The sequence below is a fragment of the Hermetia illucens genome, chromosome 2 (assembly GCF_905115235.1).
Source record: "Hermetia illucens chromosome 2, iHerIll2.2.curated.20191125, whole genome shotgun sequence".
Taxonomy (NCBI): domain Eukaryota; kingdom Metazoa; phylum Arthropoda; class Insecta; order Diptera; family Stratiomyidae; genus Hermetia; species Hermetia illucens.
This window is the reverse complement of record NC_051850.1, coordinates 50,663,802-50,691,800: the sequence shown is the minus strand read 5'-3', so window position 1 is coordinate 50,691,800 and position 27,999 is coordinate 50,663,802. Positions and strand designations below refer to the sequence as shown.

The 27,999-nt window shown below is 38.4% G+C and overlaps 1 protein-coding gene across 4 annotated transcripts in view; it reads right to left on the bottom strand.

The window, feature by feature from the left end:
* Window positions 1-4: 4 nt before the first annotated feature.
* LOC119647742 overlaps window positions 5-27,999 on the bottom strand; it is a 58,267-nt gene continuing 30,272 nt past the window's right edge. For 2 of the 4 annotated variants that reach the window (XM_038048852.1, XM_038048853.1), the window contains exons 3-9: window positions 23,905-25,684; window positions 21,984-22,564; window positions 16,395-16,596; window positions 11,216-16,292; window positions 10,667-10,883; window positions 10,060-10,326; window positions 5-5,421 (exon numbers count right to left, since the gene is read on the bottom strand). In XM_038048852.1, the coding sequence (XP_037904780.1) occupies window positions 5,057-5,421; window positions 10,060-10,326; window positions 10,667-10,883; window positions 11,216-16,292; window positions 16,395-16,596; window positions 21,984-22,564; window positions 23,905-25,684 (8,489 nt within the window). In that variant the 3' untranslated portion in view covers window positions 5-5,056. The remainder of the gene's footprint in view (window positions 5,422-10,059; window positions 10,327-10,666; window positions 10,884-11,215; window positions 16,293-16,394; window positions 16,597-21,983; window positions 22,565-23,904; window positions 25,685-27,999) is intronic. The other 2 variants (XM_038048854.1, XM_038048855.1) reach the window with 2 other exon arrangements.

The following is a 27,999-nucleotide window of genomic DNA, read 5'->3' as shown; positions in this document are numbered from 1 at the left end:
TTGTGAACCGGACAAAGGCTGAAGAAAAAGAAGAAGAGGAACATGAAGCGGAGACTATTGCTAAATGTTCTTTACAAAGAAAACCACGTTTTGCATACGCCGGATTTATTCCAAAAAGGGCTGCATGTGATTTTTTTCCAAGGAGAAAAAATTTAATGTAGATTGTCCAATGGCTGTAGTTATTAATTCAACGACATTCTGAGGGAAGAAATGATCCCTTATGATACAGAGCGCTATTGAGTTCAACTATCGCTTGAAATCCAGCAGGATAATGCGTCTTTGGACACTGGCAGAAAGATAGAAAGAAATCGAATTTTTCAATTGGCCAGCAAGATCACCGATATCAACGTAATCGGAAACTGTTAGGAACAATATGTAAAAGCGGATGAGCTGAAAACGGCAATTATTAAATATTGGGATGTTATTCCCAAACAGGCTCAAGGTGACTAAATTATGGAAATATTAAGTGACAATAATGACCAATTCATAACGTAACGTAACGAAATTCTTCAAATCACTGGAACCACACAAAGATTGATAGTGTCATATATACTTCAACAAAACGGTAGCAATCGTAAACAAAATCGTTATATTTGGTGAAATGACCAGGATTTTCAAGTATTCAAATACAGAATATCTTTTGTAGCCTTCAATCAATAAAATTCCTTGTTGGAATTTTAAAAAAGTATTCCAACTGCTACTTCGACACTTTTTTCAAATTTGGAAACGTAGAGTCCATGCGAAACAATTAATTAATAATAAGAATAAGATTCATTGTGATAACACAAAAACGAAGAAAGCCCCACCCTTACCTTTCACACAGCTCACGATTCAAAGTAATGCAACCACTGAACAAACGAGACAAATTAAGTTAAATTGGAACCATCTAGGAGTAACTAAAGAAAACACAAACAAGTGACGTAAAAATTCAAATTAATATTATTTAAATTAAATGAATAGGTTGTATAATCATATGCCTTTTTCTTTCTTCTCTTGAAATATATATATATATATGTAACAGAACATGATTATAGGAGTAATAATATTAAATATGAAAAATTGCAAAAGAAAAACAGTATATGTAAAATGTGTAATGCTCTTTTCCGAAAAATGACGCGTTATGTTACAAAATGCGCCAAAATTATATATATATAATTTTTACATAACATACAGGCAAATTATTCATAATTCCTATAGACGATCTTTCTTTTCTTAGTTTAATTCAAGGATTAAATTATCTGAATACCTGTTAAGCCTTCAATGAATTTTATTTTTTCATTTCTCAAGTAATTAGTTCTGGTTTAATTACAAAATAAAACTGAAAAATTTGCAAAAATAATAATATATACATAAAAACTAATTTAAAAAAGAAAAGAACCTGCTTTACATCTACATATACTTAGCATTTACAATGACGATTTATTTTTCTCTTTAGATTAACCACTTAACTTCAATTTCTTGCATATCTTCATTCTGTCACAACATATGTTATACAAATCGTAAAATATAAATATATTTAGGTGTTTATCTATATTTTACGAGTATATCACTAAACTTATTTACATGTACCGTAATACATCCGGATATGAATGTAGAATTAGGAATATATTTACATTTTCGATTCGATGAATTTAGATAAAAAGAGATATTTGGCTAATGTGGTTGAAAAGTATTTACGGAGTAAAGGCTGCCTTTCATAAACCTAGAATATAAATTATTAAAGTAAATACACCCGAATGATTGGCATTAAGCGAAATTAGTTTGAAGGGATACTTCTTAGTGTTGCCAAATTGCATCGTGTATATTTTCAATATCATATTATGTTATTCGGGCTTTATGAAGCCAATTATCGGTTAGATATCGGATTTGAAATAATATAAATATAAACTGCAACTGAAACTAGAGTAAAAGGAACTAAGAATAAGACAGAAAGGTGTTTGTTATCTCCAAGTAGGATTGTATGTTGCACCAATCGAAAAGAGCTTCTTTCTTTTGAATTTTCTTCTATTCACTCTTGTGCATGAATGTGTACGAGTAACCTCTTTAATCAGTACAGATACCATTCACTCACTAGATTTACCTAGAAGAAAACTTAAATTGGAATCAACGAAGGATGTATGTGGATCAAGCCTACAACAAATAAATAACAAATGGAGATGGAAATGATCTGATCAACCAAGCCGCTGTGGGGAAAGAGTGTTTTTAAGGAAATTTTTATATAGACAAATGCATAAACTCGACGCTTAACATGGTACTTTTGAAGACGGATATCAACCAAGTAGGGAGCTAATTTAGCAATCGCCCTCCAAAATACTATTCATCTCACTCAAATGCCTCAAAATCGTTTAAAGCTTTATTTTATTTTCGAATATGCCAATTTTATTATAATTCTCTCATAAATAATAAATAGTCTGATATCATAAACATAAAATTTCGCAGTCATTTTTCTTCCATAAATACTTTTGAGAAAGGAAATTAAGTAGAGAACTAGAAAGGTCACAATAGGAAAAAAAGGATGTTTGATACGTTATTCTCTTATAGCCAGTATAAAATGATAAACTAAAAGGCAAAAATAAAAAGAACTAAAAATAAGCTTACCTAACATATGAATTTAATCCTTCCTATCCTTGCTATATATTTACACGTTGCAACTTGCTTTGCTTTGCAATTTGCCATTTTCAATATGTGATAACTACAGCTAAACTTTCAACTAGCCTATAGTTATACGAGCTTCAATAAGTTTAATATATTTCCAATTTATAGTTAGGTTTTTTCTCTTTGTGTTTTCCGGCTTGAATGTTTCTTTTTTGATTTTTTCCTTTGTTTTTATTTCAATTCATATTTCCTTCTTAAAATCATATTTTATTTACATCACTAGCAAAAGATTTTCACTTTTCTCGTAGCATTGGGTAATATTTTTACATTTTACTACTACCCCGCCTCCTTTGTACTATATTATATTACATTATACAAAAATTCAAATGAAAACTAAAACTAACCTTATTCCTCTGTTAAACTTTCTTTTCTAATTTCCGTTAAATTACATGGATTCACTTTTTTACATATAAATATATTCTATCGTTTTATCCCTATAACAAAAAGTAAATATAGTTATTTTTCATTTTTCTCCAAATTTTTTAAAAAAGAATTTTGGTATGCATTTTCCTAGCGTCTAATTTCTTATGCTTGTTAAATGTGGACATGGTTGAAATGCTTAAGTTTCCGAAGATACCTCGAGGAATATCAAATAAATTTCTGCGCATCGAATATAAATTTTTTCTACTAGTTTTTTCTTAGAATTGGACAAATCAAAATATCTTTGAATCCATTTTTTACCGATTTCAACTTATATCTTGTAGTTTTCTATCACTTTATTGCACACTATGTTTAGTTAAGAAATGACTTGTGAGGGGCAAAGTTAAATAATATCCCACGTGCTAAGCAACAGCATTCATAAATCACTGGATTGCATCTCGTAAGACGTTTGAAGCGGAGTGCACACTGGCAGCAGCAGTGCCAATCTAAAAAAATTACGTAGCATAGAAAAAGAATCAAAAGTACCATTTTTGTCCCGCATTATGTTTTGGAGAAAGGGCATTAACATAGAATTCGCCGAGAAAATTCGTTTGAAACGTTCACTCAATTCAAATCTAAAAAATCACAACTTGCAGACGGATGATGAGAAGCCAATGTATTTTCTAAACACTTGCGTCAAGCAAAACTTGAATTGTAGGCACTTCAAATATCCTTCCCCAAGAAAATTGGTGTGGCAAGATTACGCATTTTCCGTTTTCGATTTTGTGCAAATCTGCGGAAAGAAGTGTAAAAAACAACAAATTTGCAGCCTCACGACGTAAATCTGTCTTCCTATGATAAAATACTGCTTCTGAATAAGTATGGTCATGAGCCCAGCTCTTTAAAGATAGTTTGAATTTAATTTCTTGAATTTCGTGGGAAGCAAATAAACGCGTAATGAAAACTACTTCATCCCCAATATCTAGCAATACTGTCGGTAATCACGGGCGAAATCAATATACAGACAACATTTTTGCACGCATTTGCACGTTCTTTTGAAAATGTGAGACCAATTTAAAGCTAATTTTTATACTGACTGGGACAAAAGTAATTTTTTGATTGTCTTTGGTATTATTCTCCAACATTCATACCAATTTTTTTTCTTTGTCGTAACAATTGGCTTCGCCCGGTGCACCGAAAAAGACTTCAATAGAAATTTGACACAACCTAATTTGAAGTTTATAAAAATAATCTGCTGATCATAGTAGTCTTGACCTGGATCCAAAAATAGTCATATCAACTCGTCTGCTGGGCACTTTAAATTGAAATTTCCGAATAGCTCTCAGGAATACTACATATTTACCCTAACTTTAGCTATGAAGACAGCTTTTCCGAAACTCTGCAATATATGCGACCCGTTTCTTCGTAAAGCATAGAATTTCAAATCGAATCAGAAAATAAAGGAGATGTTTATGGACATTTTGAATTCATTTATCACATCTTTTTCTTTAATTTATGGAAAGCCAACCGAAAGAAGAGTAAAAACGAAAAGCTAAACTGGCTCAATATCATGTCACCATGGATGGAGGAAATTCTCGCAATGGGCAGATATTCACAAACTATGGTTAATCTTTTCTCTGCATATTTATGGTAAACAGCTGGAGTAATAGTTCCTTTAAAAAAATTATTTCGTTTCAAATGAATCTTGTTATTCGTAATAGATTTGTATATATGCGTTCTTTATTTTTCTTTTTCATTAAACAACAAATTGATAAAGCTCTCCTTCTCTATAATATTTGTAGTAAATCTATAAATGTAATACTTATATTTAGACGTGTTTTCTTTCTTCTTTTTTTTTGATTATTAAAAATTAATTACATACTAGGAAATTAGTAGAAAAAATATATATTTATATAATAATTCTCACTTTCTTTTTCGTTCCATTCTTCAACTTCTTCATTTGCTTCGGTCGGTGTTCTGCTTTATACACTTCCCATCTAATTACAATTAAAATTCGTTTTACATCTGAATATCTTCTCCCTCACTTATTTTCATCATTATTTCGAACGTTATTTGTAGCTTCGTCATTTACTGGAGAACCTTTTAAAGCTGACGATGCTGATGTTGACGAGCTAAGAGCAGCACTAGGATTTGTTGATGGGTCGTCAGATATTGTTGATGTGTTGACATCTTTTTCAGTTTTTTCAGTGGTATTATGATTCGTAGGATTTACCACGTCGTTATCATCATCTAGCGCCAGTCTTGGTGAATCCATACCGTCATATTGTTGCGGAACAGGTGTTGTGCCACGATATGATGACGAACGGGAAGATGATGCTGATGATATCGATTCAAGACTACTTGTACTGTTGTTACGTAGGCTGCGTCGCGCAAGATTAAATTCATCTAGAAAGGAAAACAGTAATTTAAATTCGTTTATCTTACAATTCACAACCAAATTTAATAAATAGACCAAATTGCAAGAACTGGTTTCAAGTCTAAAGGCAAGGGAAAATAGTCTATAAACGACCATAGACAAATAAATCGAAGATGGTATTACACTTCGTGAACTTAAGAATTTTTCGATTTTTTGGATCCTTATATTAAGACAAAGAAAGTGGATTAGCTTAAAATAATAAACTTGTTTATAAAACATCGCTGCAAATTAAACAAGCACATGACAAAACCCTCAAGGATGAAAAATCAAACGTGCAGCCATGCTATGGCAATTCTCCAGGAGCCGATGGAATTACAGCCGAATTGGTTAAATATGGAGACGACCAGTTACACCACGTGGTTCATCAACTTTTGCCCAAGGTATGGGACAACGAATCAATGCCTGACGATACCCATACCAAAGAGGCTTCACTCCAGGCAAATCAGCAACAGATCAGATTTTCTCTCTGCGGCAAGCGATGGGAAAACTGTTGGAATATGGACACCAGTTGCACCATCTATTCATCGACTTTAAAGCCGCCTATGATAGCATCATCATCAACAACGACGCAACAACCGGTATCCGGTCTAGGCCTGCCTTAATCCAGACATCTCCCAATTAATTAGACCTTTGATCGCTTTCGAATTCACCTTTTGGTCTAATATTCCCCCGCCACATATAGAGAGACTACGTCTCAAATAAAGACCAACCATACACCATGCCCCACTATAGCGGGCTACAGAGCGGCGGCATTGTGATAGATGATAGATTTATGGCATCCCTTGGTTAGTCGATCATAAAGGATGCCAGTTGTGAAACACCACTTCATCCAGGTTGCGCTGATGCGTCTTCACGCATCAGCAGTTGCCGCAGTGCACCGTCGGCTGAGAGCATTGTGAGCATTAATCCGAGATATTTAATACATTGGTTCTCGTTAGGTCGTTGTTACTACCAGTGTAGTACTTGTTCCATGGAGGTCGGCCTTCAGAAACTCTATTTTGATTGAGTTGCAGACCGTGTTGTATGACCATTGCAATTTTCGACAAGTTTCTCAGGCTGGATTTTGTTTAGGTCCCTGGACACCATATCGATGCAGCTTAATGTTTGGAAGGACCCTTTTAAAAATAAATGACCACTTTCCAACCCCTCACTCCTGCACTGTCAATAACTATAGCCGTTTCTGAGAGAAGTGCGTGTAACACACAACCAAACAGACACGATTTCCAAGAACACCTGGATTATGCCTGCGAGAAGGCAGTAAACACCAACGTTTAGTTAACACGCACGTGCCTAAAATTGGAAGTCCAAGATACAGTCGCAGATTGCTTGCGGCCGGAGTGGCTCGTTCCGCACTAACAATTGGGCTGAGTTTCGTAGGTTAACATAAAAAAGTTTTTATTAATATTAGTATTCAATATAGATGCCTTCGAGAGAGATACAACGATTATGGCGATCATACAAATTTTCGATACCATTTTTATAGTACGATTTGTCTTTAGCCTCAAAATAGACCTCAGGTTTTGGCGATTACCTCTTCATCGGCGCTCATTTTTTTTCAACGAGCATTCTCTTGAGGTCTGAGAACAGGAAAAAGTCTGGGGGTTAGATCTGACGCATACGTGAATGCGGAAGCAATTCGAAGCCCAATTCATGCAATTTTGCCATCGTTTTCATTGATTTGTGACACGTCTTGTTGAAACAGCACTTTTTCTTCAAATGGGGCTGTTTTCAGCGATTTCATCCTTCAAACGCTACAATAACGCTATGTAATAATCGCTCTTGATGGTTTTGCCCTTATCAAGATAGTCGATGAATATTATACCATGTGGACCCCAAAATACTGATGCCTCCCCAGACGACTGTTGTGCCTTTACACGCTTTGGATTCGGTTCGCAACGTGCAGTTCACTCAGATGACGATCGTTTTGATTCTGGTATGAAACAATGGAGCCATGTTTCGTCCATTGTCACATATCGACGCATAAATTTATGTTTTTATGGAGGAAGAGCTCAAACCCTGCTCAGAATCGTCAACTCGTTGTTTCTAGCCGATTGTGAGCCCGCGCGACACCCAATTTGAACAGAACCATCACATGCCCAAACATTCATGCATGATATGTCCAACATGTTCCTTTGATATGTTTAGAGCCTCAGCTATCTCGATCAACTTCATTTTGCGAGCATCTTAAATTATTTTGTGCACTGCTTTTGTTTCTCTTCGGTAACAGTCTTTTGGGGCGTCCATTACGTCCATCGTCCTCGGTGTTCGTTTCGCCTCGTGTAAACTTAGCAAATCACTTCTCACTTCAAGCCAAGCCTTGGCTTTAACAGTTTTTTTTAGCCAAAAAGCAATGCTTTATTAGCTCACGAAATTCCCTTTTGTCCACTTTCTTCAAATTAACAAAAATTGCTTCACTCAAAATGCTCCAACAAACTAATAATCCGACAGTTGTCAAATTTGTTCAGGTTGATTGAATCTCCCTTTTGCCCCAGGAGCACGTCATGTTCTACTTGTCTACTACATTGCTCAGAGAGGAAAAGCTTGCAGGACTTTCTGGAAATCAACATAAGCCCTCAGAATATCGTCAGGGAAATGAATGGAAGATGTTATTTAAATGATGTGCCACGAGTAGGATGAATTCCTAAAGGCTAACATCAATCTGTCAAAAGCAAGTGGAAATGATAAGATGTAGTCAGTCAACAGTCGCCCATTTCCAGTCAATGAGTTAAGTTAAACAAGTCGAGAAACCGGAAGCCGGACGCTTCAGGTATGAAAGGTTTTGTGTATTTCTTATATAAAGACATTTGAGTGTGCATTTGCCTCATTAGTATATAACACGTAGTATATGCATATATTATGTGAGAGTTTCGGATGATATTGACATTCATAGTCTTGAATTTGTAAAGAAATTACAACTTTGACTTGTTAGTAACAGTTCGATTTCCACCAAACTTGGTACGATCATGATCTATGTTATAGCCTACATTACTGTGCAAAATTTCGTGGTACTAGGATTAACTTAAAAGGGGTTTCACAGCCAATTACTAAAAAATTATAGTAATATACTATTCTAACTTTATTTGAAAGGATATCGGTATGGAAGCTATTTCGGAGCCTAGGCATCATATAATGACAGCCTCTTGATTTTTTTTCAGATTTTACGGTTTGGTAGTTTCTGAAAATGAGCCCGTTAAAGAAATGATCACTTTTGACCCTCCGCACACCGAACCTTTCCAATTAATGTCAAAACTAATACCGGTTCGGGAAAGTATGACTATATTTCATGAAAAAAAATGTTAGATCCCTCTTTTGCATGTATGGGGACCTCCCCTAAATTTGACGTAAAAGGATGTAACTCACTGTGTTCCCACCTTTCCACCAAATTTGATGTCAATCGCTACAACAATCTCTAAGAAAAATGCATGTGACGGACAGACAGACAGTAAACCGGTTTTAATAAGGTTTTGTTTTACACGAAACCTTGAAAATGGGTGCATAGAAACCAAATGATTTAAATGAAAATAAAATCCATCATACGGTGATCAACTTCTCGTTGTTGGCACTAGTCAGCGACATCAAATTTTTTCGTCTCGCATTGTGACAGACAGGCGATGTTTAAACACCAAATCTAAACCCAAAAGAATAGCTACATGAAAAGCACTAAGCAACGCCCTTTTACAGCAAGTTACAATGCACAATGCACTGATGGAGGCCAAAAGATATTATTTACATCGAGCTAATTCTGAGAAATTATACAGCCTCTACTGAATTATATTGCCATCAACTCCATCATCTTTCAGAAAAACTGTTAATTGATTAATGGTTGATTTATAGCAAAACAATGCTTATTCGTTGCCAAATTCTTCCGCATCCAGCACAATCTCCAGATATTGCTTCATATGATTTTTTCACTTATTTAAGTTCGATTGTTACAAGTTTTATGGCTTCATGATTACATAGCCCATATACAATGCCAGAGTATTTTTGCAGGCTGTAAACTGTTGCACAGAAACTCTAGAACTTCAATCATCCCAACTTCTCCCCTAAAAATGCCTTACTTAGAAAAACAAATTTTTTTATACCTAAGACGACAAATTCAAATTGATATTTGATATTCTGACGATAACATGCACCACATTCACACCCGTGTCGAAATCCTTCCTTAGAACCGTTCCATATTTTCGAAAACAAAAATTAAATACATTTCTTCTGATTCTTTTTTACAAAAACTAACGCGAAATTATTTTGGGATATTGTGGCAGCCAATGGAGTACTTCCTTCCAGATGAGGTTCGGCAAGAAAGGAGAAAACGGAACTATCATTCATCAATAAAGTAAATAGTGACTTTACAAATAAAGCAATTATTGAAACAGCAATAGCAACTGGTATATGCATAGGCCTCAATCGCACATCAATATTGAAGCAAGTTACCTCATGGAAAATATATCAGCACCATATAGATAATACGAACATTCGGCCCTAACAACTAACGTCAATAGATTTGTTTGCCTGCACCTAAACTTGAACACCTTTACAAAATTCTGAAGTGATAGATTTCTAAGTACATCAGAAAACACTACAAATTAAACAATTAAACAATGACTTACCTTTACGATTATCGGACGTACTTAAATTAAAACAATTGACTTCCATCGGCGAATTTGATATTGACGTTGGCGCATCAACAGACGATGTCGTAGTTGATGATGATAAGATCGACGTCGTCGAAGGTAAAGAACTTTCTAGTTTCAATCCAACCAAAGTGGACGATGCTGAACATAAACCAACTCCAGACTTATTTTTAAATGATTTTAATCGTTCGCAGAGAATCTCCTGTTGTTGCTCCAACAGCGTTGGTGCCGGACTAAATTGTACTGAAAAAGCAAAAAGTGAATGTCAAAAAATTGTATTGACTTAGATACAGCATAGAAACAAATATAAATAGGTCGCATATGGAAAAGAACGTCAAATCAATGCCAATTCTATTATGCATTCGAGTATACTATCATAGGATAGGATATCGTACGGGTGCATCGCCCTAGAACTGCACAGCACAGAACGATGAAGTGCGAACTTCTCAGAAAGTCTTAGATGAAGTCAACGCCTATCACCAAGAACCGAAAACGAAGGCGCAAAGGGTTCGTTGACGCAATGTGCCCCACATGATCTTTAGCAACCTTGTAAGTATATATTACAGGAGAATATTCTACTCACCTTTAGATACATCTGTGTTTTTCTCAGAATAGCTCTCGTCATTACTGTTTGAGGTGCTATCATACTTGTCGCCATTCTCTAAACTGCTATGACACGACAATGACGACAAACTTTGCGAAATTTGGGAGGTTGAAACCTTTTCATTTGCATTATCGGAGGTCCCCGAATTAGATTCAGACGTTAGTTGCTTACGTTTACGATATTCATTTATTGAAAGCTGTGGGGAATGATTAATGCATTAGTGATCAGGGAAAAAATCCAACCAAAAACGAAAGTTATTCACAATAAAGTCCAGTTGTAAGATGTCCCTTTCTTTTAGATCATTATGAGAGCAACTAATTGAATTGGTTTTTCTCATATTTTTTCTACCCTCTATAATAATTTCAATATTCACTGTTCAATCAAATAATTTACACTAGATATCTGTGAATGGATCATTGTTTCCTTATAGAGCGAATTTCTTACTATGAAGCTTTATTATACTTGTAACCAAATATAATGCAAAAATAAACTTGAAACTTCATTTAACAACGCAATAAAATTCATTACCTTTCGTCTCGGCGCAGGCGGCAAATCAGGAGCAGTTAAAATTGGATTCAATCGAGGATCGTGACTAGCCGTTTTAGTTAAAATCTTCGACGAGATACCACTACTGGAGGTATTGGTCGATGAAGGCGTGGAATCTGATGTACTTGTTGGTGTTGTCGTCACTACAGTCGGCAAGGCAACCGTCCCTGCCGTGGACTTACTTAATCCTAGTCCAAAGGCTGATATATAACCCCCCAATGAACTGTAACTTTTAGCTTTAGCTACATCCATATACTCGGACAACAACAGATTTGAAGATGGTGACGATAGTGACGAAAGAGACCCACTTAGGCTAGTGATTGAACTGGCCGGTTTTCCATAGATGGTGTTATAGTAATAAGGCAAATGTAAAGGTGGCGGTTGCGAGGAATTCTGCTGTGCAATGGTAGAACCATTCGCTACCATATTGGTTGACGATACCGCAACATCTGTGCCAGCTAACGTAGGCGGAGGTGGTGGTGGTGGGGCGGCCAGTAACGTAGAAATATCATAAGATTGTTCAACGCTTTGCAACACATAATTCGAAATTGAAGTTGTTGGCACAGCACGATTAAAGTTAGGAATCGTCAAAGCCGCTTGTAAATGTTTTTCATCAATTTTCAACTCTTCCTTCAATGGCTGAGTAGGAACCAAAGGCGGAGGTTCAGATTTCAATACTTCGTTTTTCACTTTGATCTCTTTCACTTCCATCATTTCCGACGATGATCTCTTTATATTCCCTACATCCTTAACCACTGTTTCCACTTTAACTGATATCTGTTTCTTTTTGTTACTCTTACTTTTTGGTTCATCGACTTTCTTCGCCATCTCTCCAAGCTTCTTCTTTTTAGAGTCTTTGTTGTGTTTGCCTTCTTTTTTGTTATCTTTCTTACGTTTTTCATTTTCGACATTAGTCGTCCTTGATTTCTCCACTTTTTTCTTGACCTTGCCTTCTGCAGTAGTTGCTGACCCCACAGAGGCAGTTTCAGTCTTAACTTCCACTTTCACCGACGCTTTCTTGTCCCCTTTCGCCGTGGGTTCTAGCTTTAGAGATCGTGCGATTTTCGATTTGTTTCTCGACTGTAAGATCATTATATTTTCAGTATGGAATGAATGCAAGCGCTTCTGAATGTCTGCAATTTCATCCGAAACTTCATCCGAAATACTTTCACACTTTTCTTTCTGGACAAATTCAGTCTTTACAACTGGTGGAGACGCAGTTTCTTCTTTCACTTCTTTCTCGATCTTAGGCGAAGGTGGTGGCGAAGTTTTAACTGTTGGGGAATTAGTTTCTAATTTTACGTCTACCGGAGTAACTATTTGATGACCCGGTTGAGGACATAAAACAGATGAACTTGGCGGATCTGTGCAATTAGGAGATTCTACTTTGAGTTCCTTATCAACATCAACTGGAACAATTTGCTCCAAACTGTCAGTCTTTTTCACAATATCATTAGATGATGACGTTTCTTCCTTTTCAACATCGATTTTGATCTCCGTGCTAACATCTTCCGGTTCTATCTTTACAAGATTATCATCGGTTGTTATCATCTTTTCATCGGGCGAAGGGGAATTTATAATATCCACCTCAACTTCGGCTTCAGGTATTTCTTGCTTTATTTTCACTTTCATCATCTCTTCCATATCCATCACTTCCGTCTTTGTCACGGATAGATCTTCTCTTGTCAAATTCGAGTCTCTTATTCCTTTCGTCATGGACAAATCTTCCGGACTATTCGCCGCTGTGTCCACTTCACTACACTCACGTATCAACCGCCGTTTTTTCAGCGGGGTCGTGAATCCATTTGGCGTAGGGCACATTTGCGTAGGAGATGAAGCCGACAAATTTGCCAATTCGTCAGAACATTCCTCCGAAATAGCTTGTCGCAACCAACGTTTTTTCACTGACGAGCTACCCGAACAATTATTGTTATTGTTGTTTATCGTATGCAAAGGTAGCATTAAATTAGGATGGGTTTCCACTGGGGTTGGTTCGCATTTTATTTCCGTAGAACATACAAAACTCGAATCATTTTGGTGTATAAACTCCTCTACTTTCTTCGCCACCATACTCAAATTCTGAGGTTCTTCTGTGGGCTGGGCTGCGCTGAACGGGCTAGATGCCATTTGTCTGAAATCATTTATTGACTCTGCTGCCTGCACCAAGGTATCAATACCTTTGCCACCCTGAGGCGACTCCGGCTGGCACTGCAATACAATCTGTTGTTGCAACGGTTGCTGAACGGACGGCGAACTCCGTTGGTATGTTTCAACAGCTTGCGGGTGTTGATCTTCTTCCATCAGCGTATACTGTAACGGTTGTTGTTGTTGATAGTCTTGATACCCATTTGACTGATTTAACCAATCATTCATAATAGTCTTTTTTGTCTTCGTCTTCGCTGGCAACTTGAATTCATTAACGCTACCCCCAACCATTTCTAATCCTTCAAGAGGACCGACTGCTGCCTCGACCAGCATACATGTAGAGCTGACAATGGGCGGTGTTTGTGGAATCCGCTGCTCTATTACTTGCTGCGGTAGCCGAAGTGGAGATTTACATAAATCGGCCTCCACCGCTTTGCCTATTGAGGCAGAATTCTGCTCTTGGTCGGGATTTGCTGCAAAAGCAAGTAGTAGACCAGCTGCTTGACTATTATTTACATTTTGTGGATCTGTCGTGTTTTGCTGATGAATGGTTGGAGGATGCAGCGAATGTTGAATTGGTTGCAACGGTGGCGGGATTGTCTGCAACGATTGTAGAGGCTGCAATGGTGGTAGTGGAAACTCCTCACGCCTCTGCGGTGGTAAATGCTGCTTCGTGCTTTGCGCACTATCCAGCGATAAACTAGCTACAAGGCATTTCTGTCTTTCGGCAATTTCTTCTGGTGACGGCAAACTCGCAGGTAATGAAGTTGTACGCGCTAACGGTGGAGACAGTAGAGATGATGACTCCTCTGATGTCAACATATCGGAATCATTGCTATTTATACGACTGCGCCGCCGCTTTCTTTGGTTACTTTGAATTTGATATGATTTACTCGATTTTCGCTTCTTCTTCCTGGGCACTGAGCCCGAAGAACTTTTCCTAACAGACTGTATTGAATTCTGCCCTGTTTGGAAAGGCTGCGATGAGTCAACCGGACTATCCATAATCTCACCCATCGACTGGGACTTCGAACGTTTTGGAGATGGCGAGCTACTATTCCGTCGTTTGCCAGCCCCTGTTGAGGAATTTCGCGCTTGTTTCAATTCTTGTTTCCGCTGTTGATTCTTCTCCATTTTTTCAATGGCACGAACAATCGCTTCCATCTTCCGCTCTTCACGAGTCAGCTTACGGCTTTCTCGCTTCTCTTCTTGCGATGTTTGCGTTTGAGTAGGTAACGAAGGAGCGGTCTGGCTGCATGAATCTTCCGATATGCTATTATTACGGGCTGTTTTCACCGGAGTCTTTCGACTTTGTGCATTGCATTTTTGCGGCGATTTCACTGGCATGGCGGTATTCACTACATTCGATGGACCACCCAACGGAATTGCTGTCGGCGCTGATTCTGCAGGTTCCGACGTCTGCAGCACTGAAACTTTTTGAACTGCATTGTTCGCATGTTGAGGAGGGGAACTTATTGTTTGCGCATGTGTTGGCGAGGGAATCGACACCGACGGTGAAGAAGATGATGTATAAACACCCGAGTCATGCATCATGGATACTGACGGGATATTATATACACTTGTGAAATTACTATTTGGACTTAACAGCCCAGCGTTGCTTTCACCACTGGAAGAAGTTGACCGTCCTCGGCTTACGTTATTTTGTAGCGATTTCTTCGCACCGCTCGCGTTCACGAGACCTTGCACAGGTGGAGTTTGTGTCTGTTTACCATCCGGTAGACAAGCCCCATTCATCACAACCTTTTTGTTACTTGTTTTAATGCCGCTAGGCGGAGCTGGTGGACAGCTAGCGAATGGACAATCCTTAGTTAAACCACAAGCACACATCGTAGACGTAGGTGTTACTACAAACTGCTTATTTTCTAAAGCAGCAACATCGTGCGGTTCATGCCTGATAGTTATTTCAGTACTTGCCATTATATTAGAAAGTGACACCACCCACAAATGGATTGTCCCCTTTTCGACGGAATGTTGTATTTCGGCGTTTGGTCGACAGCTCCGTCGAACAAAGCGCGCTTCATTTCCATACGTCCGTGTATCCACGCATATTTCGGGTATAGTCGGGTCATCAGACAGCTTATGGAAAAAGATAAATGGGCCAGGAGTTTTCTGATTTTTCTGTAAACCATTTGGAGGTTGCAAATTCATATTTATCGACGGATTTTGATTTTTGTATTGAGTCGCAAGCATATATTTCCCGCGCAATTCAATTATTGGACTGTTCGGCTGAATATCAAGGTTGCTAATCAAAATTTTCCCACCAGCATGCGGCACTGTCGTGCATTTGTCTTCAGAATTTGCACTTCGAAGGATTTTTTGTTCGGTGAATGAAGGCATTTGTTTTCCAATAGCAATTAACCGTGCCCTTAGCTCAGGCGAGTAGTGATTCGTCATCGCTTGTTCATAATTTTCAATATACTGCCGCAAGCTTTGCGTCTGCTTCTCTGCTGAGTTCGTATCATTACTACTTGAAACACTCTTTGTTTTACGTTTTGTCGTCCGCTTGGTATCTCGACGCTTACTATTCGAGCGTTCTTTCTTCACTCGTTTTAAGAGTTCCTTCTTTTTTCCGCCAACAAGCTTACCTTTCTTACCCACCATTATATTGCCACCAGAATTGGTTGTGTTCACCATGAGTGGTTGCAATCGTTCCTGTCCAGGATTTGTCGTGGGTAAAAATTGTGTGCCGCCTTCAGCGATTAAAGTGCCTGAAACATTAGCCGCCGCATTCATTTGCGCGTTCAAAAGCAACTGCGTCTGCTCCTTACGTTTTTGTAATTGTAGAGATTTCGCCCGAGTACGATCTACAGGGCGAGGTTGACATACTTCACATAGGTACTCGTCAGGTATATTCTGCCTGTCGATTCCCATGCAGTCGACATGTTGCCATGCCCTGGAAAAAAAAAACAGGGTAAAGACATTGTTGATTTTTTTCATTGCTTACTTTCAATTTGACGGCACATTCAAAACTATTGGGCAACTTTTCAATACTTACGAGCATTTATCACAGCAAATCATATATCCATCATCGTAGGTTAAATCACATATACATCGTGTTACGGAATCATCTTCTGCCTCTGCTTCGGGTGCAGTTTCCGTCTCTTCACCCAAATCATTATCCAAACCCTCATGGCCATGCCTCGATTCGTTACTTATTACAGAATTCGCATCATCATCTCGTTGGTTATGATGGTGAGCTTTGATAGAAAAAGATTTAAATATGTCAGTCATGATATATTATTTGAACTATTTTTAGGTATTCAAAAACTTAAAAACTTAATATTCCTCAATAAATCAGAGAATTCATTGAACACCATTCCTTTCTTAGAAGGGTAGATAACTATGTAATTGAGATGGTGACATTGATATTAACTTAAATTTCAAAGATATTGTGATAGAACGATTCGGATAATTTTGAGAATATAGAAATATACAGCGCCTACTTTTTGAATTATGCTGAGCCTTATCAAATAAAAATGACAATCACTGCAACTTTTAACGAAAAATATGTTTTTATATTTTTCTAAATATGAAGACCAATATTGAACGAATACATCGTGAAATCTTAGATAGCGTACAATTGCACCTAGTCCTGTGTTTACGCAGTTAGCTATTGTACCTCATATCATTCTTTTACATTGTGTATAGCTCTAAAATGCTTTCATCATAGACAGTTCATCATTTTCCTTCGCAATTTCACCCTACATGACCTCTACGATCCCAAGGCGAAACCTTTTCAAAATGTCAGCGCGCAATACAATAGACTCAGAACGATAGATCTTCTAATCCAAAAGTCCACATCGGCTTCCCTTTACATTATCCTCCAGGACTGTTTCCCGGATCCCTTGATTCCTCCTTCACTCGAAAGTTTCACCCCGTGCGATTTGCGAATGAAGGCTTTCCTTACCGGCCTTAAATTGTGTGGAGCTTGGATCGTCATCACAATATCATTAATGTTATATCTTCGATCCGAAGTCTTGTGTTCCATGCTAGTAGATATGATGGTCCTACCAGGGAAATGACGATAGAGATGGTGAACATTGAGAGGATGGAAATCGACTGCTATTAAAGAAATGATATTCTTTTGGAAAACGGTAGTAAGATATAGAGGACGTTGATTGATTTATGGAGTTTCGACAAGTATGTGGAGCATGGAATTGCAAGTTTTTAATAACAAGGATGTTTGCGTTTCGTACAAAGAAATGTCTTGAGTCCCATGTAACTACTAAAATTCACCTCAATGGGCCTGCATATGTACACGAAGAACATTTATGGAGGGGTCGAGATTTTCATTTGGTAATTCAACACTAGCTTTACGAAATGTCGATTTATATAAAGCAATGCGGCGGGCGTGCAAAATTACGAAAGAGCGTCTCCAAGAGAAAAAAGTGATGAGGTTGAGACGTTTACGATCACTGTAAACAATATAAATGTGTTGCTTGCCTCATAACCTGAATTTAAGCAGCTTCGGATTTTTCGACAAACCACATAAGTTTTGACGGCGCAATGGTTGAAAGGATAGAGCATTAGCTTCTCGATTTAGTTACTCCAGATTCGAACCCTGGTCGTCATGGATGTGTTTTATTCGTTTTATGTTCGTCTTTCCTGCTTATCACTTGCAAAACATTAAGTGTGGTGATAATGAAACTGTACCGCGGTCTCATTGAAAATAAAATGTGGGAAAAAACAATAACAAAGACTGTGTGGATGCCCTATACTCTACAAAGCAATTAACAGGAAGGAACCTTACTGAAAACAATCTCTATCGTGTTATTGTGATTGCGATGGACTTTGAATTAGAAGGGAGAGCAAAAATGTAGGAATTATGTGGGAGCTCAATACGAAGGTGTAATATCATTTTAATATAGACGGGTAGATCGAGGGAAGTTGGTCAGAGAATGAAAAGTTAGCGAAGGCGAAACAACATCCGACAGTGCTCCCAAAACGACGAAAGATTTAACTCTTTCAAATATTATAGCTCAAAAGTGCATCGATTAAGGTGTTAAATGCCATCTCCAAACAAACAATTGTTTGGTAGCCTAACTACGAGTAAATATAGTAAATGTGAATCAAGCGTCGAACTATTAATAAATTTTTCGGTAAAGGGCGCTGACTCGTATGGCGAAGCCAATTGAAGCTAAATTGCTGTAAATAATCAATGAAGGTGGTAGGCAGGTCAGGTGTGACACTCTTCCAGCAAATTTTCGTCTTCATAACCGTTGATTGTTTTTGGTTACTGCTCGCCACTCGAAACTATAGTGCGGCAGGGCCAACAGTGATAAAGTCGATTCTGGATTTAATTGTGGAGTGAAGCTTCATCCAGTTAGCACTGGCACCTTTTCAGATGGTACTTAAAAATGCTATGCTAGTGAACAAATTATTTGAAGGTTATGGCACAATCTAAATTATGAAAATAGCCTCAGAAAAAGAAAGGAATACAAAAGCATTCCGCAAAAGTTTCGAGGCATGGGAAGTCATCATTGAACAATCAACCAAATTCTATAAAAGATCCTAAATAACATATAACCAGGACGCAAATGTGGTAGGCAAAAATCGTAAGATATCTACAGCAAGTTGCAAAAGGGTCGTTCAGAGGTTCTAAACAGATAAAGGAGAATGGCAAAAAGAAAACGAAAAGCACCAAGACAAACAACCAGGAGACTTTGAATCGGTAGAATGGGATCTTATGAAAAATTATAAAATAACAGCAGGAAATCAACGCAAGTTAGAAGTATATGCACAACGTTAACATCGGTTCGTCCGGGAAACTTTAAAACGGAACAGAGAGGCAATCGGTTGTTATATGACGTAGACAACAACGAACAAATCTCCGTCCAAGACTAAAGAGCGCAGATAGTAACTTAGCAACGACCGCTGAGTTGTGGAGCACTGCACCGAATGCATTTTCGAAGGTGAATGTTATAGATAGTGACAATCAGAGCACGAAGTTATAGGAAGAAGTGAAGAAGAAAACATCAAAAGTTACGTTTTCAAACATAATTGCAACAACGCCCGAGAAAATATGGAAAATTTTCGTAAATAATTCACTTTCATTGAATGAAGTAACAGATGACAATTTGATAACGAACACTTATTGGGGATGAAAAGAAATTATGGCCGCAAAAATATACTGCTACTTCAAAAGAGCGTTGGCGCTACAATCCATATTGAATCAGGGCCTTGAAGTGTGTTAGAGCACTTCATTGAAGACCGTGACGGCACACAGTATTACAGTACCCTATAGGAGACAATGTGGTCAGCATTGAGCCCGCCCAAAATTATTACACTGATTTGACTTAGGTACTCATTCACAGCTGAGTCGACTGGTATCCGACATCCAGTCACGATAACAAATCCCTCTTCCATTAGTGAGATTTGAACCACGCTACCTTCCGCTACGATAGCCAAGCGCTCTAAACACTTGAGCCATCCGGACACAATAATAGTAAGAATAATTAAACCAGAAGGATAGAAATTTGCCAGAATTGTGTGATTGAGCGTGAATTTCCCAATCTCGTTGTCATGGACTGGAAATCCGGTCACGTCATGGGTGTTTGTGTTCGTATTTGTGCTTGTCCCGCTCCTGTAAATTTATCACTTCATAATAATGCAACTGAGGCAGTCTCATTAAAAAAAAATTAAATGGAAAAAATAACAAATAAAGAGACCATGTTCATGTCTTAGGCAGAAAGTATAAATTGAATAACGAGCAAAGCGAAGATGACAGCGACGAGTAAAACGTCGAAAACAAAGGACAACGTATGGGACAGCGCATAACCAAGCTATGAGCGAATATCAAGCACCACTTAATATTAAGCACCGCCAATGGCATCCCTGGAGGTCCTTCTGGGATTGACCCCTCTCCATCTGCACATACAGATGCAGGCAAGGAGATCAATATTCAGGATGGCCGGTAGTATGAGTGAGGCGGGGAGCTGCCTAAATCGAAGGAAGATTGATATCCTTTCTAGGCGGTATCCCGAATTACTGATACCGAGGGACAACATGACAACGAGGTTTCACTTCGATAAGAAGTTTGAAACACTTTGGAGTAACAAGGCAAACTGGGAGAGCGTGACTGCGACATACGGCTTAAACCAGCAACTGATTACTTGGTACACTGACGGATCCCTCACATCAGAGGGAGCGGGTGCCGGTGTCATTGGTCCAAGGAAAATGTACTTTGAGCCAATGGGCAGGTACACTAGCATATTCCAGGCGGAAATTTACGCCATAGACAAATGTGCCTCCTTTAATCTGCAAAGGAACTACAGTGGGCAGAACATAGCTATTTTCACCGATAGCCAAGCAGCGATCAAGGCACTTAGGTCCAACCAGGTGAACTCTAAACTGGTATGGGAATGCCTTGAGAGACTGAATACACTCGGCTCGTCCAACAAGGTCTGGATACTTTGGGTTCCAGGCCATGCTGGGTTGGAAGGCAATGAGGCAGCGGATGAACTAGCCAAGAAGGGAGCAGGGATGCCTTTACACGGGCCAGAACCCTTCTATGGAATCGGAAACGGTTTCATGGCTATGAATCTAAGAAACGAAGAGAAACGGTTGAGGGAACTATATTGGGCGGGCCTACCAGGGATGGAGCAGTCCAGGGTGCTTATTGGGGCATACGAACCCATGCGCACAAAGGATTGCTTAAACCTCACCAAAAAGAACCTCCGAATCATAGTGGGAATTCTCACTGGTCATTGTCGGCTGAACTATCACCTAGAGAAGCTAGGGATATCTACGGACACTGCCTGCAGGTTCTGTGAGGAGGAGGACGAAACCTCTATGCACGTTCTCGAACAGTGTCCGGCACTTGTGCAAAGTAGGTCGATACATCTGGGAGAACACTTAATACCAGATGCAAAGCTGAAACTTCTGGAAGTGGGGAACATACTAAAGTTCCTAACGGTTACAGGCCTGCTTGAGATACTATGATCAACAGGTACACTATAACCAGTAAAAGGGGCACAATAGTTCTTCAAGGACGCGGTGCGACTTTCCCTTAACAGAATAAAAATAATAACGGTCTTTTAATGGTTTTCAAGCTTGCCTCTGTCATTAGGCTCCCCAGAAGAATGAATAGGAGACAATAGTAAGGCCAATTTTTTGTATATTGGGTATATGATTCTCAACCTCATTCGAAGTGCATTTCAATTAAGGAAAAAGTTTCGAATTAGAGATTGTCACAAAAATGCCATAGACGACAGATGAAACCGTAGAAAGGTTAAAATGTGCCCATAAGTGGTCCGTGATGTATCGAGGTTTTGACGGTATACTAATCGGCACTACACAATACAGCCGGAATACTAACACTAATAATATCTTTCCACAAGCCACAATATAGGATAAGAAAACCGCCAAAATTCCAATCACATCGGACCAATTAACACAAAGATTTTATTTAAATGTGGTTTGTCTTCAAGATGGTATTTTTAAATGAAGTTCATTTAGGTTTCTATTTAAACAATTTTAAACCTTTCTATCATACACGACTTGGAGAGCTCTGTAACCACTTAAGCCAAATACCTTACAAGGGAAGAAAAACAAATAATTCAAATACATAAAATGGGAAACTTACCTGTTTGACCATAGTTGAAAGTAGCCAAATTACTGCTTGTGAGTAAAGATCCTGCTGTCGTAGTTAACTGCATTGTAGCATTGTTAGTGTTCCCGACATTCTGCTGACCAACAATGCAACTTGTGTTATAAACGCCACTTGACGATATCGTAGTAATCGTTGTTGTAGCAATTGCTCCACCAGTGTGAGCCTGTTGTTGAATTTGTGGCTGCAACTGACTTGGATGCATCTGTTGCTGAGCAATGCTAGTAGCAATCTGCTGTTGTTGGACCTGCTGATGTTGCTGCTGTTGTTGCGGTGGTGGCTGCTGTTGTTGTTGCTGCTGTTGATACAATTCTAAAGGCAGACCTATGGGCATTGCCGCTACATAAGTGTGATCCTGCAGTACGGCATGGAGTGCCTGTATGCGAGCATCATGTGTACTAACTGGAATAGGACGAACCTCTTCACCAATAATATCATCTTCATGCTCAGCCTGTTGAGTTGCTGGTGCATTATCACCCCTTTGAATAGGAGATGGCAATGGTATATTGTCAATATATGTTGTTGATGATGAATAACTCGATTGTATTTCAGTTGAACTGTACACGTTTACATATATATTACATGTTATATGTTTTCGTTTACCAAGTTAATGCAGGATATTGTTGGATGTGTTTGTTTCATTTTCGAATGTATTTTCATATAGCCAATGAATCGTTAGGTACAAGCGGGAGTCGGGATAAAATAGGATAAGGGAAGTGCAATTAGTTCAAATATCACATTTCGGAATAACGAAAACGTTTCAGAACATAATAATATATAAATTTAGTTAGGGAGTGCACATGTACAATATTATTACAACGTTTTGTATACAATTGTATATGTTTACAAAAAACATTCAATACAGTGTAGATTTCGGTCGATAATGCATTTTAGATGATTTTTTCAGATTCACGTATTGTAACAACATAAGCAATGTGCAAAAAAGAGAAAAGAAAAAGAAAAAATAAATTATAAGGATGAATTATGAATTGATATATTGCAAAAGTATATTTAAGAAAAAACTGTACAGTATGTACAACTAATGTATGATAAATTACAGTCACTGCTAGTACCAAACTTATGAAATGAGCTTCAATTTTCCAGCGGCACTTACTGAATTCCCATAATCCAGAATAATTGCGAATTCAAATATTGCGATAATATCTACATTGACATTCAGAGTCGATGAAAATTTTTCAGATATCGAAAACCATTCTTTAATAATGCGATTGTAATTGCTATATAATTTGGCTGTTATTATAACCGGAAGCATTTTATGTAGATCACGCACGCAAATGTATTGGGTACCAACCACTCTGAATGTTGCCGCTGCATAATTGTCATTAAAACGTGGAAATTCATTTCATATAACGAAAGTATATAAAGAAAAGTTTAATTTTCCTTAATGGAACCGTCAGTTAGCAACAACTGTTTCTGTTGAAACCTTTCAAGTGATTTGAAATAAGGACTGTTGACATAATAATATATCGATCATATTCTAATGCTCTATTCAATCGAAACGTTAATCAACTTGATCATTTATTCTCTCAAAAAAATATTTATCCACCTGAAAGGTTTCTTTAATTTACAACTAATTCTACGTTGTCAAGAAAGCGTGATCGATGCTGGACTGGACGCATTGCATGCAGAAAATTAACAAGAATTGAAGTAATTCTGTTGGGCCAAGGAGCACAATAGATGAAAACACCATATATCCAGCATAACGCTCGCTGAAAATCTAGGACATAATTACTTCTTAGTCCCTTAAGATTAACAATGCAATGCATACAGCCAATATCTTCCAGACAACATGACAATTTACAACAATAGAAATGCAAGCATGATAAATACTCTTTATGTTGTGAAAACTCTAAATCTGAACCAACAATTTACTCACTTGACTTTAAAGTAGTCCGTTGAGCGCTTTGAGGTTTGATTACCGCCACCATGTTTTCGATCCAAGGACTGTGTACGTCGTTGTGATAACGAATGCGAATGCTGTTGTGAATGTTGTTGTTGCTGTTGGTGAATCTGTTGCTGTGCTCGGTGTGGTTGTTGCTGAAGTATATGCTGTTGTTGCTGCTGTTGCTGTAAATGCTGTTGTAGGATTTGTTGGTGATGTTCTTGCTGATGAACGAATGTTGCAGATTTACATACCGGATATATACGCGCCGATGAAGGAGGTTCAAAAACAACATTAGTACCAGACGATGATGACGATAATGATGATTGTGATAAAGGTATCTGTTGTTGTATGATCCTCTGCTGATTTTGCGATTGGTATTGTTGTTGCGTGTGATGCTGTTGTATGGTTGTTGTTTTACAAACTCCATACTCTCTATTCGATGGCTCAAAAACAACATTCGAGGTGGATATAATTTTCGGCTGCTGTATGCCCACAGCAGATTGTTGTTGCTGTTGATGAACTCCAATCGCAGCTTTGCAAACTGGATACTCCCGAGAAGAAAGCGGTGATGATGATTCAAAAACGACATTTGCAGCTTGGGATGAGGGTTGCTGCTGCTGAATAATTTTCGGCTGTTGATGAACTTGTTGTTGTTGCGATGGCTGCTGACATTGTCGCATACTATTGTAGTTTTGCGATAAACTCTGCAGAATTCGAGCAGACATTTCTTCGGTCATTTGCGTACCATTTATCATTATCTCCTCCCCATTTGATGGGGCTTGAGAATTAGAAACGTATGCTGGAATTAAAATTCCTTCATTTGTAACAACAGCAGTTGTCGCCTGGCTATAGTGCTGTTGCTGCAACGGTTGTTGATTCTGATTACTTTGTTGTTGGGATTTGCTCACACATCGTGTCTTTTGATTTTGTTGGGATGGTACATGCACTTGCTGCTGCGATTGTACTGTACTCTGAATTGTAGGCTGCGTTTGATGAGATTGCAAAACAGCTCCGTGAGCATTTACGAACTTTATAGCACCTCCGCCGTTGGGTGTCGAACACGATGAATTGTTTATTGAACTCATTATCTGCTGCGGTAAAAGAATGTTTCCAGAATTTTTCTGAATTTTTGTATTCATAATTTGATTATTGGATGCATTCGATAATACTATTGGGCTTTGCATAAAATATTTGGTGTTTGCAGTATTTGCAGTTGAGTTCTTCCCTGTACTGCCAACGATTTTTCTAACAACCTTTGAAGATCGAACTGGCTTTATGGTAGCATGTTGAAGTTGCGTTTGCTGCTGCTGTTGTTGCTGTTGGTGCTGTATTAAATGATGCTGTTGCTGTTGAGATTGTTGTTGATGAGAATGAGATTTAACGCCTTGGCTAATTGATGTTTTCTGCTGTGTAATTTTATTGACAGTTGTCACCTGCTTCTTTAATGTACCGGAAGCATTATTATTCAATTTGGTGTTGATGTTGTTTGTAGCCGTGCCAACGATATTATGGACATATTTTTGCTGCATTATCATCTGATTATTATGAACATTGTGTTGTAAATGTGTCTGCGGTTGTGTTGCTGGCTGATGAGGCTGCGGAGATTGTTGAGGTTGCGGTGAAGAAGGAGTTACCGTTTGCATTCTAGTTACTACTTGAACGTTTCTCGATACGCCCACTTTCTGCACCATTGCTGACGTTGTGGCACCACCGCTACCATTTTGAACATTATTAGCAGCTGCTGTGATGTGGTGGTGAATTTGTGGTTGTGCTGTATCAAATAATCGTAAGAGATATTTTTACTTGCAATATAATAAAGAAAATAATTGGTAGAATAATAGACACAAAAAATTACTTCATCTATAAATGTAACGCTAACATATTCAAAATGATAAGAAATTTGGACACAAAAGATTGGCTTTTTATGCTAAATACAAACAAAATTATTTTTATTATGCACATGCGATATTTGCAAAATTATATTTTAGAAAGTTGCCTCAAAATTATTATATATGGAGTTGTACACATTACAAGATATCCCCGGATTATAATCAACCAACCAATAAGGCAAAAGATAAAAAGCAACCAACCAATAAAATGGTTACTCATCTGCATAAAGCCCTACACACTGCTATATGTAGATCTGATAGCAAAAATTATCTCGAGCAACTTGCCTAAAAATGGAATGATCCCCTCATGTAACACGGTCTTAGATTGAATCCAAACACAACTGAATTTTTGACAACCGATCCCCATGAAATTATGAAATTCCTTCACGCATTAACGCCACCTGGGTGAAGTGGCGTTCCAAAACTGATGTTCTTTCGGATCAATGTATCAACGAACGTCTCAAATCTAAAATTTGCCACGATGTCGTCCGTCCTATCGCCCTCTATGGTTCTGAGTGTTGCCCAACTATAAAAGACAATAAACGGCGTCTTGCAGTAATGGAGACGAAGATGTTGCTTTGGACTAGTGGCGTGACAGGTTTTGATCACATCCGAAATGAGGATATCCATGATCGTTATGGGGTTACACCGATCGTGGAAAAGTTGCGAGAGGCGTCTTCAATGGTATGGTCACGCAATTTGTGCTAACGAGAATTCACTTACCAAGATTAGTCTGAACATCGAAGTCGATGGTAAACGACCAAAAGGCAGGCCGAAACAACGGTGGCTTGATACGTTGGATGGGGGATTTAAAAGCCGCGGGGTTGCATCGTGATCAGGCATTTGATAGAACCAAATGGCGAAACTGATCAGGACGAGCCAACCTCGCTTGTGAACGAGACAAAGGCTGAATAAAAAGAAGAAGACTCAAGCACTCCAAAGAACATTTCAGGAACGAACGGCAAAGCTATCTGGGCCGCACCATTCATCTATCTCGGTAGGAAACAACATATCAAGCCAATTTATATGGAGTTGATTGCAGCTTAAACTTGGTAAATTGAACGAAAGATTGTTGAGATGAGTGTGAAGCAATTCGAATATTGTGCGTAATAAAGGCTGGTGAATTTACTCTCTTGGGCTCTCACCAAGAAAAATTGGAAACTCTTGGCCGTATTCGAGAGAAGAATCCTCCGAAGAATTTTTGGCCCCCTACACGAGGATGGACGACTCCGTAGCCTACATAACCGTATAAAATCCGGCTCAATAGGTTACGGTGGGCGGGTTACTTAATCCGTATGGATTGGGATGATCCAGCCCGGAAAGTCTATAAGGGCAATATCTATGGTAGAAAAAGAAGACGGGGCAGGCCCTGCCTGAGATGGAGCGATGACGTAGGTCAGGACGCCAGACAGCTTTTAGGGATGTCGAATTGGTGGACCTCGGCGCAAAACCGGGATGTCTGTAGTTCCTTATTAAGGCAGACCTAGACCGGATACCGGTTGTTGCACCGTTGATAATGATCATGATGATGAATTTGCTCTCTAAAGATCTGACTTCACAGACTAGGACGGGATTCGAATTTTGGAATGTTCATTCGCAAGGATTCACAAAGCCGACAGGGGGAATTCGCACATGCCATCAGGATAAAATCTATGTGAAAAACACAGGCCGCTAGATAGCGTGCTTCCTTAGCAGTCACATGAAGAAAATCGGATTTTTTGGTCATTGGTGAACATTTTTGAGACCCAACATGTGGAGATTGATAAATAATCATTTGGATGTTGCTATTTGGGATGGCCATGAATTCAGTTAGATTCCCCTTTTGGGTCAGCTACGATCGTGCTTCTCATTTTTTTTTGCATTGATTTCTGTGGAACGAGAACAATTGATCGTCGCGATATTCATTTTCTGTGGAAATTTTTCTAATTTAAATTCTCTGTACCAGCGCATTTTTTATAAACACTGCAAATATCCATTTATCATTAATTTTAGGTTACACTTGGTACAATATTAATGGCAAATGGAAAGACCTCTTTGATCGTCGCAACTAATCCTCATCATGCAAATCGTCAGCAGCAACGATGTGGTTAATATTGGACCAGAAACTTTTAATTTGCAATCAGGAATAAAAATCAATGACTCACAGAAACGCATAGATACTTTTCAAAGAGGAATTTCATTTTTACAAAACTGCATC